The sequence below is a fragment of the Haliotis asinina genome, chromosome 5 (assembly GCF_037392515.1).
Source record: "Haliotis asinina isolate JCU_RB_2024 chromosome 5, JCU_Hal_asi_v2, whole genome shotgun sequence".
NCBI lineage: Eukaryota > Metazoa > Mollusca > Gastropoda > Lepetellida > Haliotidae > Haliotis > Haliotis asinina.
Genome location: NC_090284.1, coordinates 11237628 through 11254446, shown reverse-complemented (window position 1 = coordinate 11254446; position 16819 = coordinate 11237628). Strand labels below are relative to the sequence as shown.

Genomic DNA, 16819 nt, shown 5'->3' with positions numbered 1-16819 from the left:
ATAAAAATGAGGAATTGCACGCTAACTCTATTTCCACGAGTACAAAATCCGATGTGAGACGTACTTGTCGTCCATCATTCGTTACGAATGGTCGTTCATTTGATGTATGGTGATCTGGGATCCTGGAATAGTTTCACATACCATCAGCCTGCAAAGGAAACCACCCCCGCTACAAAACAAATGTCCTACACAATCATTAACCAAATCTGTTTTATGTTCAGTATATTGAGGAAAGAAGCCAACATACACAGTGTTATAGTCGTGTTGACGTCACACAGTGCTTTCGTGCCCTCGTGAACAGTTTTGATAAGAGCGTAAACAAGCACTAAAAGCCAGTCGACTCTTGGGTCTGGCAAACTTGTTTGTTTCAGTCAAGGGGAAATACCTGTCAAGTCAGTCTCATCGCTCTGTAGGCCGAAGTATAATTCACTGCTTTCATCGCGTCACTTACGAAGGAGACTGTTTTGTTTATCAAAGACTTTACTTATAAAATATAGAATTGCCTTTTAGATACTTTTATTGGGATGGATAATGTTGATGTCAACTTGACAAATATTTGCACATAGTTGAACATAAGCTTTAAGTCAATGTTCAACGTCCTTGTCTGGCGTTATGGTCAGCAGAAAACGTGGACGACCAGATTTTTTTGTTTTTGCTTTTTTTATTTTATTTTGGGGTTTTCTTTTTCTCACATCAGTTCACTAATTAATTTTAGAACACAGTTTAATGGCTACACAAATAATACCCTTCACGCACTGTAGACACTGCTAAATGAAGTGAAGTGACTCAAGGTCGCCAAACTACAGACACTGGGTCAGGTTGTAACCACGTGACCAAAACTACAAGACCTTTCTTAAATAAGACACTTTGGTGTTTTTATCAAATCTAAAACAAGTATTCTTTTTTCTTTGTTTTATCTTGGTGTAAGGGCAGAAGTCTCCAACACAACAAAACATCATCTGGACCATGCCGCGGTATATCAACTACTTACCCATACGTATACTACATGATTGACGTCTTACCTATAAGCGTACTACATGATTGACTACTTACCTGTAAGCAAGCTACATGATTGATTTCGTACCTGTAAGCGTACTACATGATTGACTACTTACCTATAAGCGTACTACATGACTGACTACTTACCTATAAGTGTACTGCATGATTGACTACCTACCTGTAAGCGTACTACATGACTGACTACTTACCGATAAGCGTACTACATGATTGACTTATTACCTAAAAGCGCACTACATGATTGACTACTTACCTGTAAGCATACTACATGATTGACTTCTTACCTATAAGCGTACTACATGATTGACTACTTACCTATAAGCGTACTGCATGATTGACTACTTACCTGTAAGCGTACTGCATGGTTGACTACTCACCTGTAAGCATACTACATGATTGACTACTTACCTATAAGCGTACTACATGATTGACTACTTACTTATAAGCATACTACATGATTGATTTCTTACCCATACGTGTACTACTTGATTGACGTCTTACCTATAAGCAAATTACATGATTGACTACTTACCTGTAAGCGTACTACATAACTGACTACTTACCGATAAGCGTACTACATGATTGACTTCTTACCTAAAAGCGCACTACATGATTGACTACTTACCTGTAAGCAAACTACATGATTGATTTCGTACCTGTAAGCGTACTACATGATTGACTACTTACCTATAAGCATACTTCATGTTTGACTACTTACCTATAAGCGTACTGCATGATTGACTACTTACCTGTAAGCGTACTACATGACTGACTACTTACCGATAAGCGTACTACATGATTGACTTCTTACCTAAAAGCGCACTACATGATTGACTACTTACCTGTAAGCGTACTACATGATTGACTTCTTACCTATAAGCGTACTGCATGATTGGTTACTTACCTATAAGCGTACTGCATGATTGACTACTTACCTGTAAGCGTACTGCATGGTTGACTACTCACCTGTAAGCATACTACATGATTGACTACTTACCTATAAGCGTACTACATGATTGATTTCTTACCCATACGTGTACTACTTGATTGACGTCTTACCTATAAGCAAATTACATGATTGATTTCTTACCTGTAAGCGTACTACATGATTGACTTCTTACCTATAAGCGTACTACATGATTGACTACTTACCTATAAGCGTACTACATGACTGAGTACTTACCTATAAGCGTACTACATGATTGACTACTTACCTATAAGCGTACTACATGATTGACTTCTCACCTATAAGCGTACTACATGATTGATTTCTTACCCATAATCATTCTACATGATTGACGTCTTACCTATAAGCATACTACATGATTGACAGATTAACTATGGTTGGGTTCATGTGTTACAACTGTAGGTGACAAATGCGTGCACCGGTAGTATGGACACGTTTATCATGCATTGCAGTACTGATCCGAAAATACTCACATTCAGGGTGAGTTGAGGTCATACTGTAGGCATGTACCAGATTACTACACTCACATAGCAGTTCTTTTGTAAACGTACCCACCGAGAACACAGTGCCAACCGCTAGGCAGGGCAACATCAATTACCGTTTTCACCGGGCATCGAATTCTTGACACATTTTCTCTCCGGGCAGACACTCTATCCACTTGACCGTGGTCATGCTGCAGAGGATGATGTTAATATTGGAAGAAATATAAATACAATTGCGGATGAATATATATAAGTTATCTAATTGAAAAACCACATACTTTTGCATACAAGATGTTATATATATAGGCGCGTTTTAAGTATAGGGTAAAAACAAGCATACATTCCAGAATATAGACTAACCAAATTCTTAGAAACGTTATCTACACATTATCTGAATGTAAACAATCGCTGGAACAAGCTGTGATAGCTGCCTCACATACATCACATACATCAGATGACCAGTTCTTGATTGTTCAGTTCAATGTTCATATTTAGCCCATACCATATACATGTAGTATGCGTATGTTTTCATTTGTCAACCAGTTCATTTAACGAACTTGAAACCTTTTAGGTACTGATTATCAGGAATTTGTCATCCCTTGCCATTTGCATTACATTATTATCATGAAATGTTCATTATTTGCAATGGGATAAATTATTATGCCCCAAAAGACATTTAGAAATACCTATCCACAACTGTCATTTCACACAGAATCTAGACATGGGCACCACGAAAAGTTAATATGTATCATACTGTATATGTCCAGAGTCGTCAATGTGACCCTTTTCTATGATTTTATGCAAAACCTATATTTGGTGTAAATTCATATTAAAAATACTTAAAATCACCAGATGTTTATTTATTTAACGACAGGAGTGTCATACATAAATACAAAATTAATCGCAATTGACGTCAAATATATAGAGATCACGTGAACGATATAAACTCATAACACTATTTACTCATTTGAATATCATTATCTATCACAATAACTTTTACGACAGATAAATAAAAACAAATATGCCCAGTAGATCAGACCATGAATCACACAGCGTACAAAGGTTGCTCGCCTCAGGCAGGTTTAATGTACTGTATCGGGATAAGCGTAGACTAGCGCATTGTCTCTGAATATATGATTTTGATAAAAACAAATATTTCCAGTTTTTTTTTTAAAAGGAGCCCAGTGAGATGAGAGATTCAGAACCCGAAACTGAGAAAAATCTAGACTTGCTTAAAGTTGGGGTATCACAGTGCAAGGGGTTGGGTAGGAGGACAAACATGCACTATGGATCAGAGACTGTGAGACGGACTAGAGACACTTTGACATTATGTTGAGCGGGCACCTGTATCTGAATATGGCTCACTGTGACTCATCCATCGTGACTGATCGATCGGATTAAACCGCACTCTTATTATTAACGACTATACACCTCCACATATGGATATATAACTTGTGTATACCATATGGTCATTGTGTATGTCGTTTTGACCAATATTAGGGACATCACATGTGAAACATATGGATAACTGCATGATAGTAGCATCACAGAAAAGAATTAGGATGGATGGATGTGTGTATTAAGTATGTGTGTATGTACATACATATGTATATATGTAAGCATTTGGATGTGTGTATGTATGCATTCATGCATGTATGTAGACGGACGGACGGACGGACGGACGTGCTGTATGTGTTTGTGCATATTCGTAGTTGTATTACATCATCCGTTTACAAAATCTGGGTTTCTTTTCAGACTGTGAACACTCCCTTTATTGTGTGTTTCAACACAGTATTAGCCGTGAGTCATGCTTGACGCACCATCGATCTGTCACGAGACCAGCAATCCACGTTATGTCTTTTTTAGCACAAACACTTCTCTTGCCTATGAACACCAATATGTGCTTGTGGCGTGCCCGAGTGTGCTCCTAGGGTCATTTAGTTTCCTCCATCAATGAATGCATTAAATCATGCACTTGCCACATACGTGAACACTGCATCATGAGCATATGCTGGTATCAGGAAAACGTGAAATTCACACTGTATGATGACCTATGTGTTTCAATACGACGCTAAAACACCCGCCATGAGGTCTGTTTTAACCTGTCACAATGACCACGTCAACACATCGAATATTGAATGCTCTCCCAAAATGATGCGTCTATCTATTTCGAACGACTTGTTGGATGATCCTTAGATTTTACATCGCACTTGTATATTAAAATGTATTTCCTCGGAGAGTCTAAACTCTCAAGTGTAAACAACGGGATTTTTCACATGTTGCCATAAACGCAATATAATTTCTGTTCATGGTATTTTCGTTGTAACTACAAGGTCACGCGTTGCGCCCTTGGCGTCTTCAGGATTGATTTATTGCGGTATTTACATATGAATTAATGCGACGTAGTTCCATAAGCATCAGTGTAAACTTAGACAGTCTGAAGACCCGGGCTTGGAATGTTTTTCAAAAAGTGGGGACAGGTATGACTGGGTTCATAGGATGACGCACGTCATTGTATCGGAGTCACTATACGTATTTCAATGCTCACTGTGTCAGTCACTGGAGTGTCTGGCACAGACTCGATAATTTACAGATCGACATTATACTGTTGAAATATTGCTGAGTGCTGCGTTAAACAATAAATAAATAAGCATTTGAAATAAAAACAAATAAAAATATCACAAAATGTATATAATCAACATCGTATAAATAACCTAACATGCACATATCAATAATGTTGATTGTTGTTCTGATAATGAAGTGGGACAGACAATTCAGTGACTGATATCACAAACATCACGCAATCGGACACGCTATCCACGATGTCAACCAGACTGACCACCCGATCCACCAAATTGTCTCTTTCAACAAGCAAACTTTTCTGAGAATCCATTGTAAACAAAATAATTCCCCATTTAAGGTAAATTTGTGACAATCCATGTGAAAGTTACAACACATAAGAAGATGGTAGAGAGGATGAGGGTGATGCTGGTGGTATTTATTCTGTTGTGAGGAGAGCAGGTGCGTGAACAGAAATGTAAGCATTTTATAAAACGGAGTAAATGGTCATGACGTCACAATGTGGGAACTTAAAAGTGTCATGACGTCACATATAGAACGACGTAGAACGGATGACGTTATTTGAAGCGTTGTCTCTTTACACAACAGTTAGGCTACTGCCAATGCACATGTAGTCACGTCTTTCGGATTGTTAAACTGCTTTTAATTTCAGCATTGATTGTTTTCTTTTAATTTCAGTATTGTATAAATTGTTTTCTTTTGCTAAGTTTCATTTCTTAAACATTTACGACCATATTCAACACAAACACCGCGCCACACACCCTGGTAGATAAGTAAGTGATCTCACTGTATAGAGTTAAATATAGTGATATGGTAATGAAAATGATGATTGTTAAAATGTTAGCAACACGTCACATATGGTCACACTTATTTTTATGTCTGCTGAACCAGCTCATTTCCGAAACTGTCAGCTGTGCAAGCTGACGTAATGTGGGACTTCCCCTCAGAGTCGTCTCCCTTTAACAATGTTTACTTTCTACCTTGCTACCAAAACAATAATAAACAAACTTTCCTGAGCTCCATAGATGATAAATTTGACTGGTAATGCAAATTTCAGGTCCATTCGATGCCAAATAATCATCAGCAGGTCCTACATATGGAAGGAATGACCTGTTTTATCAAATGCTAATGAGCGGAGTTGGCCATGTGACTGATTTGAGTCAGTGCCTGTTTGTGGTGTGCGAGCGAGTCGAGAGGAGAGCGTCAGCGGGTGTGTGTTCTAAAGATAGGCGGAGTTATATGCAGGGACAGTCGAGTGCGTTATCATTATTCTCAGGAAACTTCGTCCGTCAACAATTCTAGATGTCATTGCAAGGAACAACAAGCTCCCCTCGCGGACGAGAGATCCCGAGCCGCAGGATTGTTCTGAACAACTTAGAACAGTTACCAGGAGATTACAGTACAACACCAGGAGGAACGCTGTTCTCCACTACCCCCGGAGGTCAGTTTGGTTTTTTGTGCATTAATGGATCGCGAAGACAATGTTGTGACGAATAATCAATGCATTTTTGCGTGGTCGGTTGTATAACTGCACATGCATGGCCACCTTGCTTCTGTTCTATCCTTGTTTACTTCAGACCGTTCAAGATGGCGGATCATCGTGCCATGTGACTTTCGTGTGAAAAGACCTTATCAGATGTTGCCTTGTTGCTGGTTTTATAGCTTACTATACCATCTGCAAGACATATATTTAAATATTTCAAATTTTTGTCTAACTCTGTTAGTATCGTAATATTGTAACTGATCAAGTTTTTGATTGCCTGCATGATAAATAAATACCGAGTACAGTCTTTATTACGAAGGTTAGCTACATTGCAAATGTACATTCTCTTAATCAAATCATGCGTTTTCATATTTTGCGTTTAAGCTTTTTTGTCATTTGGAAAAAAAATTATAGACGGGAGCTCAAGACGGGTTCTGTTTATGTTGTCAGTAATAGTTTATGGTTCCTGACCCTTCAAAAACGATTTGTTTACATCAGCACCGAGATGACCTTGGCACGGAAACATGAATTTGGGGGAACAATGATATACCTCTGACAGATGGCACTTGGTAAATGTACAGAGACAGTGTGCCTCATCTCAATAAATTAACAGTCTCCTCTCGGTATTGGATTGTTTCTCACTCTTGCTAGAGAAAAATATATGATAGTTTCATACATGGCAAATGCATTGACCAAGTTCTGGATTTGTGTCCGATTTCAGTTTCATAATTTTGTTTATAATGAATCATTTTACGGTGGTGGAATGTGTACGTTTAGTTTGTTTTGGAGTGGATGTTTTGTTTAACAGGTTTGTAGGCTTACACAGTTACGAATATTTCATTGGGAAAGTTTGTATGTATTATCTGAATGTTTGATACAGCCAGGATGGTAAATTTGTAACAGAAATGAATACCTTATTGTGTTATTTGTGTGGTAAGCTTTGCCTTTAGTCAGCGGTTGACTAGGAGTCCTCACTGATAGTATAGGATGTTTACACTCTCAAGCAGCAAATATGGGTCATTGCTCTCAAATCTGGGTCACCAACTGTGTTTGATGGTGGCAAGTGGGTGTATTAACCGTATTATGTCTGTTGTGAGTAAGTGAGTTAACATTTATAGTCACATCAGCAATATGGTTGTTTGAAGAACTATGGTGGAGTGTTTTTCTCTGTTTAATCAAACAATGTACCCTGTGCCAGGACTGACTTTCACCAGCATACATTTAGTATCTTCTTTTAGAGAAAACAGACCTTCTTGTATTCCATTGTATCTAATTCATATATATGAACACAGTTTAAATAGGCATTTTCTTTTGCTTGTGCTTTCAACACACAAGTTAACGGTCAAATTATCATTGATGGATTAAAATGTTCATAATTTCTTAATTTTAATGCAGCCATCAGCAGTCGGGAACTGTGACATTTCCCTGAAAAATACTTTTGACAAAATTCTCACCATCAGTATGTAAAAACTGTAAACAAGATTAATGGGTAATGAAATACTGACTCATTGATAGCACACTTAGATATATTTGCATCATGCATTACCCATGAAAGATAAGGTTTTATCCGTTAACTTTATATCTTGTCATGGCTATATATAGTATATCTGACAGGTCAGAAGAGTATGTATTTCTTAAACACTGCTTGCATTTCTGAAGATGTTTAGCATATTTATCTCAACTAGATTAGACATGATAAATACACATATAAACACTCAAGTATGTATGAAATACTCTTGTGTTGATCCCTTATTCAGAGCTGTGTTGTTGCATGTAGTTGTTTAAAAATATTTTAAAGGTAATGTCCATTTGATTAGCTGACCATGCAAATAAAGGCTTTTATTTTGTATTTGTGTTCTGCTTCTAATGTGCCATGTGTGCATGGATGCGAATGGCCACTTGCATGTGACATTTACCATTTGTCATATCTTGCTACAAAGGAGTGTTGTATTAACAAGTGCTGTACAGATTCTTCAACTTCATTTCAATGTAAATCTTAGCTTGACAGTTTAATGTTGACCATCTGTCTGTTATCAAAGTGCCAAGAAGTCAGCTGATTGCTTCACACCTGTCAAGAAGTCAGCTGATTACTTCACACAAGGAATGAGTTATCTTTGTAACATGCTTAAAGAACAATGAAAGTTTTCTGGCAATCATAGCAGTGCCAAAAATAACATATTTTCGCTAGCCAGTGAGCTTGAATTGTTTCAAATATGAATGCTATATATTTTATATCAATATTTTAGGTGTTTTTGAGTTTCTTGTATCATAAACACAAAATATTTTAGAGCCAGTTGTTAGAAATGGTGTCTGCACAGGATGTCAACCCTTGAATGAAATATCATGGTTTAGTTAAGACAAGCGACATCTTGTCCATTTGACCTTATCCCAATAAACAGGGGATTAATATACGCAATAGAAATAATCCAGTGCTTTCACATGGCGATAATCTGGATTATGCGGGTAAGAGCACAAACAACTTGGAAAAAAAGTATATGTGTTTTGTACATTTCATTTTGTACACAAAATCAGCCAATATGGAGTAGGCGAGATGGAACATGTGCTAACTCTTGTCCATCTGAAAGATAATGACAGTTGATTTATTCTTTCACTTTACACATGTAACCACGTTGCACTACTCTACTGATATATATATTTGTTTATATGAATGTCCTGCCAATGACAATATGGCTCATAGAAACTCTTGTATAGTAAGCAACTTGCTCACCATAGGATAATAGTAAACAACATTTACATTCAGTCCATAAACTGTGGAGATTTTCGTTACATCTGGTCTTCAGCAATTAATGCTTGCCGTAAACTAACAGGATCAAGTGGTCTGTCTCAATGACAGTGTGAATCCCAGCAAAATACGAACTGCCAAAGTAGAAACTGTATTAAAATATTAACTAGGTGTACAGATCAATACGCCATTAAAGGTGTGGGTTAGAATCAATGCTTGTTGTACACTGTGACCAACAGGTTCACTCATGTCATTCTATCCAAACTGCTTATATCAGTGCTGTTGATGTCAGTCACTGGTTTGTCTTGCCTAGCACTGGTTTTGCACAGACCTCATCATATAGCTGACATATTTCTGTGTTTGACTTTATGCAGCTAACAAAATGTCTTGCTCATATGCAGTCCCTGTATGTTATCTGTGATTTCTGTTGTGTTCCAGGTACAAGATTAATTTATGATCGGTCTTTCTTACTGGAATGTCGAAACTCTCCATTAACGAAAAGTCCTCCAATCATGGCTAAGATTCCTGGCATCACCGAACCAGGGGAGATAGAAGCGGCGAAAGAAAACGGTCGTAAAATACCTGAGGAAAAAGAAAAGTCTGGTAGGTTGGACTATCTATTGAAAAAAGAAAATGTTTGTCCGTGTAATTCTTGCAGTGCAGAAGAGTCACAGTTTGTAATGTGTGGTTTTTTGCTTTCAGGTTAATTAACATTGTACATTTATCTTCAGCTCTACAATCCAGCACTTTGTGTAAACCGGATTATTTCTTCAGTCTCAATGAGTGCTGGTTTAGGCAGCTTCTACTGTAGTTGACAGTTTTCAGTCCATTTGAAGTGAAGATATGCCAGTTGAATAAAGATTAATATCAGAAAAGGCTTTCAACATGAATTAGCAACAAGTTGCATAGTTCAAGGTTGAACTTTTATTAACATGGTACTTCTGTAATTGTTTATTGTTGTTTTTACGATGCTCCTGATATTTTTGTAATGGTTAAATGTTGTTTTTCAGACCACCCAGAAGAACAGCCTCAGTTTGAGATGGATATCTAGAATTACCCACAATGCCTTTCATTTCATTTTCCCCTCAACTGCCTGCCAGTGGAGGTTGTCGGGCCTTGGCAGTGCTGACGGACAAGGTGAAAACTACATGTTTTCAAAAAGTTTCTCCAAGTACTTTTATACAATCACACAGCTGAAAGGAAAATGAAGGTCCTGATTGTTTCAGCCAGAGAAATGTTTGTTGCCGCGGTTACCCAGGAGGGAATGAATGTGACTTTTTGACAGATATAAATTATCTTAACATTTATATGTTTTTAACATTTTCCAGTGCTAACATACTTATAGTATGTATGACAGTGGCATTACTCTGGTTTCTTTTGATGCCATGGTTACCATGAGTACTATGTATCAAAGATGCAACTTGTGTTACTTGTTTATCTTTTAGTTGTTTATCTGTTTTCAGTTTTATCTCCATCTCAAAGTGCTCAATGCCTAACTATGGGATACTCTAGTTACCTATGCCTAGCTGTGGGATGCTCGTTTCTTATGCCTAACTATGGATAGGAAAGATTTGTTAATAAAACTTAACAGTGAGATCTCCTGTTTCTTAAGCCTAACTATGGGATTTAGTTCACAGTCATGTGATCTGAAGCTCACATGAGGTTCAATGTCTGCCATGTCAGCCTGTTTACTGTATGGTGGAATGTTTTGGGGTTTTTTCTGGCAGTAGCAGAATTGCATTTCTTAAGCAATAACTGATGACTTATTGACAATGAATATGACCCAGACCTTCACTAGATTTGTCTTTATCAGTAACCAATGCAATAAGGATTTCAGCTGCTTGGATATCATAAAAAGAAAGTTGTCGATTTAAATGAAGTCCGTTTTCAGATTGGCACAGACATGGTGTGAAAGTCATATACTGCTCAAAAGAAGTTGGAAGGCAGTTTGTTGGGTACCCACCAGCCATGACAGATGAACTATAGTCATATTTTGTTCTCTTACTTCTTTTGAGTAGTATATTAGCTTTCACAAATATCGGTAATGTAACATGTGTTTATGATCTTATACATACTGTCAGTATCAATATTAGGCCTTGTGTCATTTACAACCTGCCATAGAAGAGTAAGGGTAGGCCATTTATTTTAGATGGGGGAAGGCACTGTGGCCATTGTGATAACAGATGCCTCCCCAATTTTGTCAAATTTGGGGTGATGCAGATTGTAGTCATTTCTTTCTTGCCCCTCACCATGGTAACTCCCCTTTCAATAAATGGCCAATTCCTTATGAAGAACTATGGTGATGATATCCATTCATCACATGAAGGCACAGTGTCATAATATTCTGTACATTACTCAATGTCTGGGAGTAGTCTCATGGATAGTATTTCCAAGTCTTTAGCAAGTATTACTTTGCTCTGAACTCTGTGTTTTGCGTGATGTCTGTGTTGTGTTGCCTCCCTTTAAATATTACAATTTGATACCGGTATACATTTATGACACTGAATATGCAGCTACTGCAACTGTACACTCTCCTTTCAAGTACAGTAGTGTTATGGATGGTAAGGAAATTTGGTCACTGTGTCAACCGCAATACGCCCATCATGAAAGGGTTTATTAATTATCATAAGCTGTTGTTCCACTGTGAAGTTGTGAGCATGTACAGGCACATTGAAGATCACAGCATAAACAAAGAAACTCAAATAGGAGTGATGAATATAAACCACTGCTTTAAATATGCTCTACTACAACTTCGTGGTAGAATAGTAGCAGTACATGTTTCTAAACTTCATAAACCTGATATTTTAGTTGTCATGTAGTTTCAGTTTTTTGCTGAGAAGGGAGGGGCTGAATATTATGAAATGTTCTGATAATACTGATCTAAAATGTTTTTCTTTATTTATGTATGATTTGTGACAGAATGTATTATTCTATGAATATTCACTGTCCTGTAAATTTTCGAAAAACTGCTGTTGATATCTTTCCCACCAGTAAGGTATTTGCTCTGTACTGCTGTTTGTGCATGTTGACATGGTAAGCATTGAGATACCCTGTGGGTTGAGATTGCTGTCTAGTAATCATGCAGTTGAGTTTCATAGTTTTAATTAACAAAAATATTATGCAAGGGGGATAGCTTTGGAAATTTACAATCATGAAATTCTTAAATCAAAATGTCATTTCAGCTATTTATTTTGGGAGTTTAGATGTATTTTTTTCATAAAAGAATCATCCTCTATTAAGCATAGAAAAATATTTATATTTTTAAGAACATCAGTGGTGGTTTCAGTTACAAAGCTTTATCACGTTATCTCTCCATTGGTCATGTGATGGTCACTTTACTGAAACAGCATTCCAAATATTCAAAACTGAGTAATCTAACCATTTGGTATATTTGACAGATTTTGAAAGATTTAAAACGGGTAATTGCCATAACAGTAATTTGAAACCACACCAATTACTTTATTTAAAGCAGAAAATCATTAACTTCTTTTTCTGCATGGATGGTCATTCCTTACAGTAAGTGACATCTCTCATGGTTATTTCACACCATGAAATAGCCTTCTAGTCGTGTTGATAGGGTTAATCTCATTATAATTATGAATCGGACAGCTTTGTGTAAATGCTTGTTAATGTTTTTGTAAAAAAATTCTGTTTCTGTGTGATGTAAGTTAAAGCTCTTCTTAAACAAATTCAAAAAGACATGTAATATTCAGAAGTTGTATCTTTGATGGTACTGATCAATAGTGATACATTTTCATGTAAACAAAGCTATAATATAGTGTTTTGTTTTATTGGGATTATAATTTTTTAAACAATTGCATTTGGGTGTCACAATGCAGCATGCCTTTTGCAAAGAGAACAAATGTTTATGTTTAAGGGGAAGTAACTTCGTCATGTTAGGATGTTGACCGCTTAGTCCCACTAGGAGAAAGAAAGAAAAAATACAGGAAAAACTACCAAATGCTGTCTGCACAATAATGCTGCTTAAACACCTGTTGAGCAGATGTTTATGTAGGCTGCTGTTAAATCCAAAATATTATTATTTACAAAAATTGAAATAAAAAAAAAAAGAAAATACATAAATATGTGGTGTTTGTGTTTGATTATTGAATGATAAAGGTAGATGTGCTGCAATGTAAGTTAGGAGAGACAACTATGTTGTCAAATCCCTTTTTGAACTGCAGCATTTGGGCGTTGGCTGCTTCAATGAGAAGCTTGAGAAGTCACAGGTAGTCTAGTGGTCTCCCGTCTTCAACTCTATGCAGAGTTACATCCCTTGATCACTCCAGAAGTGGCTGAAATGCAGCTTGAATACGTTTTAGTGAACACAAAACTCAGCGGGCAGGGTGATTACCCACACATAGAAGTACAAAAATATAACACCGTAATTTAAGGAACTACACTGGCTACTAATCAGGAGAGGATTGAATTAAATGCCTGTCATCAAGGGGCTAAATGGCCTTGCTCCTGGTTGCATCCAGGAGCTCATCACCCCAGGACATTGTGATCTAAGTCCACACTCGTAGTCACTGTCCTTGTAGCACGTACTGTCACACACACAGATAGATCATTCTGCAAAGCAGGAACTGTGTAATGGAACAAACTTCCAGCGTGCTTACTTTACTGACCAACATCACCAGTTTCAGATCTGAACTGAAACTTTCTTGTTCAGGGGAGCATAGGACAAAACGCCTTTGAGCATTTTTTCTGGATTAAGGCGCTATAGAACTTCTTAAATGAAATGCGCACTGGCAAAACTAGAGCGCGGTCTGCAGTAATTGTAGTTGGGTAGAGTCAGATTAGAAACAATCTTGGTATTGTGAGTTCGAATACCAGTTTTATTTGTGATCTTAGGTACTTCAGCACCCTACTGGCCCTTGTGTTGTTTCGAAACGTTAATATGGAGCTTTCCCACCATATTAAAGCTGGCATAGTGAAGCTGTCTACTGATTAAAGCAACTTAAAGTCCTATCCACTTTCACAACAGAAATGAAGGTGAAGGTCCGGGGTAGAATAGGCCTTCAGCAACCCATGCTTGCCACAAAATGCGACTAACGGAATCGGATGGTGAGGTTCGCTGACTTGGTTGACACATGTCGTCGGTTCACAATTACGTAGGTCGATGCTCTTGGTGCTGATCACTGGATTGTCTGTTCCAGACTCGATTGTTTACTGACCGCCGCCATATAGCTGGAATATTGTTGTGAGCGGCGTAAAACTAAACGCACTCACAATGGAGATGGGGCATATGCATAACTGGAAACGTCAGGCTAGATACATCTGGGTGAGGGGCGATCCACTGCATCATGATTCCACATTTCATGAGGGATTCACTCATTCCATAATGCATACCACGACTTCAATATTCCCTGCAAATCTCAAGTCAGGTAGGTTGTTCCATACAGACCCAACATACTACTGTACTGTGCATGGTTGAGAATATGACGATGATTTTTATGTGCAACATAGGTGACCCCACTGCATATCATGTATAAAATCAATACCCACCACCCCTCACCCCCATCCCTCTAATAAGTTTTATGCACGGCTGTATTCTCGATGACAGAGTACTAACGTATCTATCGGCGTCTGTATGTTATAATGAAGTGAATGCTGGTATACGCCATTTTCAATACAATGTGACACAAAGGTAAACAATGGGATGTCCTTAGTCTGTCGTACAGACCCTGGAGCAAGTATACACAAGAAAGCCTGCGCAAGTCTAGAAAATGTGTCAAGTCTAGCTTCCCTTAGCTTCAAATGAAAAATGAAAAAAAGTCTCAGGGCTCCATTTCATTACATCATTTTCATTATTATTATTATGAACCTTTTCAGTAAAATATGTTCATTTCAGAGACTAGTTGTTAGCCTAGAATATCCTGTAACAAGACGCGTGTGTTGACCTGCTCGTGGCAGTTATGAAAGAGATGTGGATTGGTGTAGAATATATTACGTGAGCTTCGTTCAACTGACTGAATATGATATGTGAAATCGTACGGCAGAGCTTCACATGTGGCCAGGTGTTACCCTGTGAGTCGGTTTGACACAGCATTGTGCAATTTATTTACATTACACCACGACATACCTGTTTTTTGTGTGGGAGGAAGAGCCCGAGGTTATAGATGATTTCGACGTTTTACTACTTCGTCATGACTGATTCTATCTGTCCCGGGGTAGAATAGGCCTTCAGCAACCCATGCTTACCATAAAAGGCGACTCAGCTTGTCGTAAGAGGCGACTAACGGGATCGGGTGGTCAGGCTCGCTGACTTGGTTGACGCATGTCATCGGTTCCCATTTGCGCAGAGCGATGCTCATGTTGTTGATCACTGGATTGTCTGGCCCAGACTCGATTATTTACAGACCGCCGCCATATAGCTGTAATATTGCTGAGTGCGGCGTAAAACTAAACTCACTCACCCATAAGTATAATCCAAAGATTGAGTCTGAAGCAACAAATGCCCCCGTTTCCCCCTTATACTGTCAAATATTACATTTATCAATAGATTCATACCTGCCAGACGTCTACATCCCATCTGTATTGTAGGCCGTCTTCTACATGCACGTTGATCAATCTCTTTGAATCTGTACAAATACATTTCAGTACATTCATGCTTACAATAACTTACTAGTATGTTGCTAATACTCTCCCTCTTCTAAGGAATAAACTTTGAATGTCATAAGAACTTCCTTTGCTATCACAGTACAAAACTGCAAGGCATGTTTGGTAACAACATGTTTTATACACGGTATAAGGTCTGTTTACACACAACTGAAACCACGTATGCTGTCAAACCTGATCCCCTCATTTTGTCAACCAATTAGTGATAATACATGAGCCATAATGTTGTCTTTGTCTTTAATAGGTTTGCTGCCTAAGTCAGATTTCGCTAAGGACAACATCCAGGACATAACCGTTTGTTTATGTTCGTTTTTGAAGAGACGTCAGTGAATTGCCACCAGTGTGCTCTTGAGTATTTCAATGCTACAATAGTAAATCTCTGATGTTCGCAGTCTAAGTAAACTTAGTGTCAGTGTTATTCGTTACACTCCACCCCTGAGTCTCAGTGTTATTCGTTACTCTATATCCGCTGAGTCTCAGTGTTATCTGTTACACTCCACCCCTGAGTCTCAGTGTTATCCGTTACACTCCGCCGCTGAGTCTCAGTGTTATCCGTTACTCTCCACCGCTGAGTCTCAGTGTTATTCGTTACACTCCACCGCTGAGTCTCAGTGTTATTCGTTACACTCCGCCGCTGAGACTCAGTGTTATCCGTTACTCTCCACCGCTGAGTCTCAGTGTTATTCGTTACACTCCGCCGCTGAGTCTCAGTGTTATTCGTTACACTCCGCCGCTGAGTCTCAGTGTTATTCGTTACACTCCGCCGCTGAGTCTCAGTGTTATTCGTTACGCTCCGCCGCTGAGTCTCAGTGTTATCCGTTACACTCCGCCGCTGAGTCTCAGTGTTATCCGTTACACTCCGCCGCTGAGTCTCAGTGTTATCCGTTACACTCCGCCGCTGAGTCTCAGTGTTATTCGTTACACTC

At 38.2% G+C, this 16819-nt stretch overlaps 1 protein-coding gene across 1 annotated transcript; it reads left to right on the top strand.

The window, feature by feature from the left end:
• The first annotated feature begins 6193 nt into the window (after positions 1-6193).
• LOC137283289 (eukaryotic translation initiation factor 4E-binding protein 1-like) lies at positions 6194-13355 on the top strand. Its single transcript, XM_067814741.1, has 3 exons — positions 6194-6487; positions 9711-9875; positions 10283-13355. Exons 1-3 carry the CDS (start codon positions 6349-6351, stop codon positions 10321-10323), a joined length of 345 nt encoding a protein of 114 aa, XP_067670842.1. The 5' UTR covers positions 6194-6348; the 3' UTR covers positions 10324-13355.
• Positions 13356-16819: the final 3464 nt, after the last annotated feature.

Coding starts and splice junctions, on each gene's coding strand:
- LOC137283289 (XM_067814741.1), top strand. CDS start 6,349: ATGTCATTGCAAGGAACAACAAGCTCCCCTCGCGGACGAGAGATCCCG. Junction 6,488..9,710: donor GTTCTCCACTACCCCCGGAG/GTCAGTTTGGTT, acceptor GTTGTGTTCCAG/GTACAAGATTAATTTATGAT. Junction 9,876..10,282: donor TGAGGAAAAAGAAAAGTCTG/GTAGGTTGGACT, acceptor GTTGTTTTTCAG/ACCACCCAGAAGAACAGCCT.